Genomic DNA, 2,279 nt, shown 5'->3' with positions numbered 1-2,279 from the left:
CTTTGTTGCTGTAACATTGGAATTTCCCCATTGTGGGACAAATAAAGGAATATCTTATCTTATCTTATGGTAGAAAAACCACATCAGCATGGAAATAAACTGAGTGCACTGTGTGGGGGAAATGTTAAGCATCAGGAATTCTGAATAAAAGCATGTGAGCTCTGCAAACCTTTTATTCTGAAGGTCCATATTGAAAAGTTTCCACGAACACATTTTGACTGAGTGCTCACAGTTTATTCATCTGTTTAGTGGTTTAATGATCACTCGTCAGTCATTATTTTTCTATCAAATGACATCTGGGAGGCTCCATACTTTTTAGTTTGAATACATGGATAAATAAATGAATGAAGTGTCAGAGACAGGCGACATGCAGCAGCCTCATCCTTGTGTTTTCTTCTCAGTGGGAACTGCTGAAACTGTACCACAGAAGCTGCAGGAGGACAACCAGAGTAAGTTGCTTGCAGGCAGAAAGCAGCTGCGATACAGTTCTAATGTAAGTTATGTGATGCTGTGAACTGACTATATCATCACATTGTAACACAGCTCCTGGTTTCTTTTTCAGTCTCAGAGGCAGAAAATGAAGCTGGAGCTTTTGTTCCTGAAGGTAAAGAGCTGAACAGATAATTCACCACATCTTGGGTCATATTAGTGACAGGAGTGATCCTAATGGGATTTTTCTTCTGCTGGAGAGATGGCTCCATCAGCTGAAGGTTTACTGCCTTTGAATATAACATTGAGTCTCTCCATCAGTATAATGGAATCAAAGCATTTGTTCCAGTAACCATGTGCTCCTCTCTCTCCTCTGCAGGTCGTTTTTTCGCGTGTCCCACTGGCTGGGTCAGATACAAGAGCAGCTGCTATCAGTTAGTGAGCTCCAGCAGATCCTGGAGCAGTGCTGCGGTACTTTACATTCTTTAATTAAAGACACGCCTTTAATAATTTTGAAGTGTATTTCTTTGCTGTACATCTGAAAAGCTCACATTCTAACTAACATTGAGATGTCCATTCTGGCTCCTTCCAGGCCCACTGTGCCAGTCTGGGAGCCTCCTTGGCTTCAGTCCATGATCAGTTTGATTACAGTTTCCTCCAGGAGCTCACCAGGAGAGCAGGACACACCGTCTCCTGGATGGGAGGATTCTACTTTCAGGTTATAAGACCCTCATACATATTTTATAAAAGCCACTATAACAGATGAATCACCATCCTAGTTAGGCTGCATCAGCATAAAAATATGAAAATTGTGGACAGAAATCTCCAGTCGATGTCTGCTGCTTGTTAGACTTGCTGTGTCTTGTGTCCAGGGCTGGAGGTGGGTGGACCAGAGCTCTTTCAGCTACACCTACTGGAGTACAGTGAATTCTGCCAACAGCTACCCATGTGTCTACCTTAGAGTCACTGGTAAGAGCACATTGCCATCTGTCACTGCAACTTTAGTTGCATTCAGCTAGCTAATGATACTTCTGGTTTAAAAGAGCACATTGTTCAGTATATTTTAATGATGATTAATGATTACAGTTAATATTTACCTCATGTAGTGTTGATGAATGAACATTTTCTCTTGCAGGGGGCTGGTCCAATCAGGCCTGCAGTACTACATGGCCATCTATCTGCATGAAGAGGACTGACACCTGCTAACCCTGACACCAGGATACAGCTGTGTGTGCTGATCTTAATCATAATCCTTGCAATTGCATAATCCTTGGATTAGTGTTAGCATAAAAACCTAGTTTAGAGTTCAGCAAAAAGAATCAGAGGAGTTGTATGTATTATAAGACATTATTGAATGAGATTTGTTGATGACTTCATGCTGTACATATAAAACAAACTACTGCAAAATCAGATCTGTAAAGAGGCCACCGGCCAGTTTTGATTTTTTTTTAAACTTTGCAATATGTGTTTTACAGAAATAAACATTGTATTAGAAATTGAAATACATGACAAATAATAAACAATGTTTGATGTACTAAGTTATTCTTATTCTTGCCGTATTTGCTAACAGCAACATTAGCATGTGTTCTTCATTCATTTTTACTCAACACCTGATAGCAAATGTTACCTACTTGGTGTCCTAGTATGGATGCTAAATGCTAAATGTAATAAAAATTACGTACTTACCAGGTATCTTGCCAAAGTGTGTAATACACACACTGGTCCACTGTGGCAGTGTCATATTTTCAACACATGCTCATTCTGTGCTGAAGTTAGCAATAATAGGGTTACACTTGCACAAAGCTTGCTGAGGTCGCAATTTGGTTAGGTTTAAGAAAAGATTGTAAGTT

The 2,279-nt window shown here is 39.9% G+C and overlaps 1 protein-coding gene across 1 annotated transcript in view; it reads left to right on the top strand.

The window, feature by feature from the left end:
• LOC118327306 (ladderlectin-like) overlaps positions 1-1,907 on the top strand; it is a 2,504-nt gene extending 597 nt beyond the window's left edge. Inside the window, exons 3-8 of the mRNA XM_035660611.1 lie at positions 402-449; positions 563-604; positions 809-900; positions 1,022-1,147; positions 1,302-1,398; positions 1,565-1,907. Coding sequence (XP_035516504.1) covers positions 402-449; positions 563-604; positions 809-900; positions 1,022-1,147; positions 1,302-1,398; positions 1,565-1,635 — 476 coding nt within the window. The 3' untranslated portion in view covers positions 1,636-1,907. The remainder of the gene's footprint in view (positions 1-401; positions 450-562; positions 605-808; positions 901-1,021; positions 1,148-1,301; positions 1,399-1,564) is intronic.
• Positions 1,908-2,279: the final 372 nt, after the last annotated feature.

The sequence above is a fragment of the Morone saxatilis genome, unplaced genomic scaffold (genome assembly GCF_004916995.1).
Source record: "Morone saxatilis isolate NCDOM2014 unplaced genomic scaffold, NCSU_SB_2.0 Contig17, whole genome shotgun sequence".
NCBI classification, from domain to species: Eukaryota; Metazoa; Chordata; class Actinopteri; family Moronidae; genus Morone; species Morone saxatilis.
This window is presented reverse-complemented; position numbering and strand designations above follow the sequence as displayed.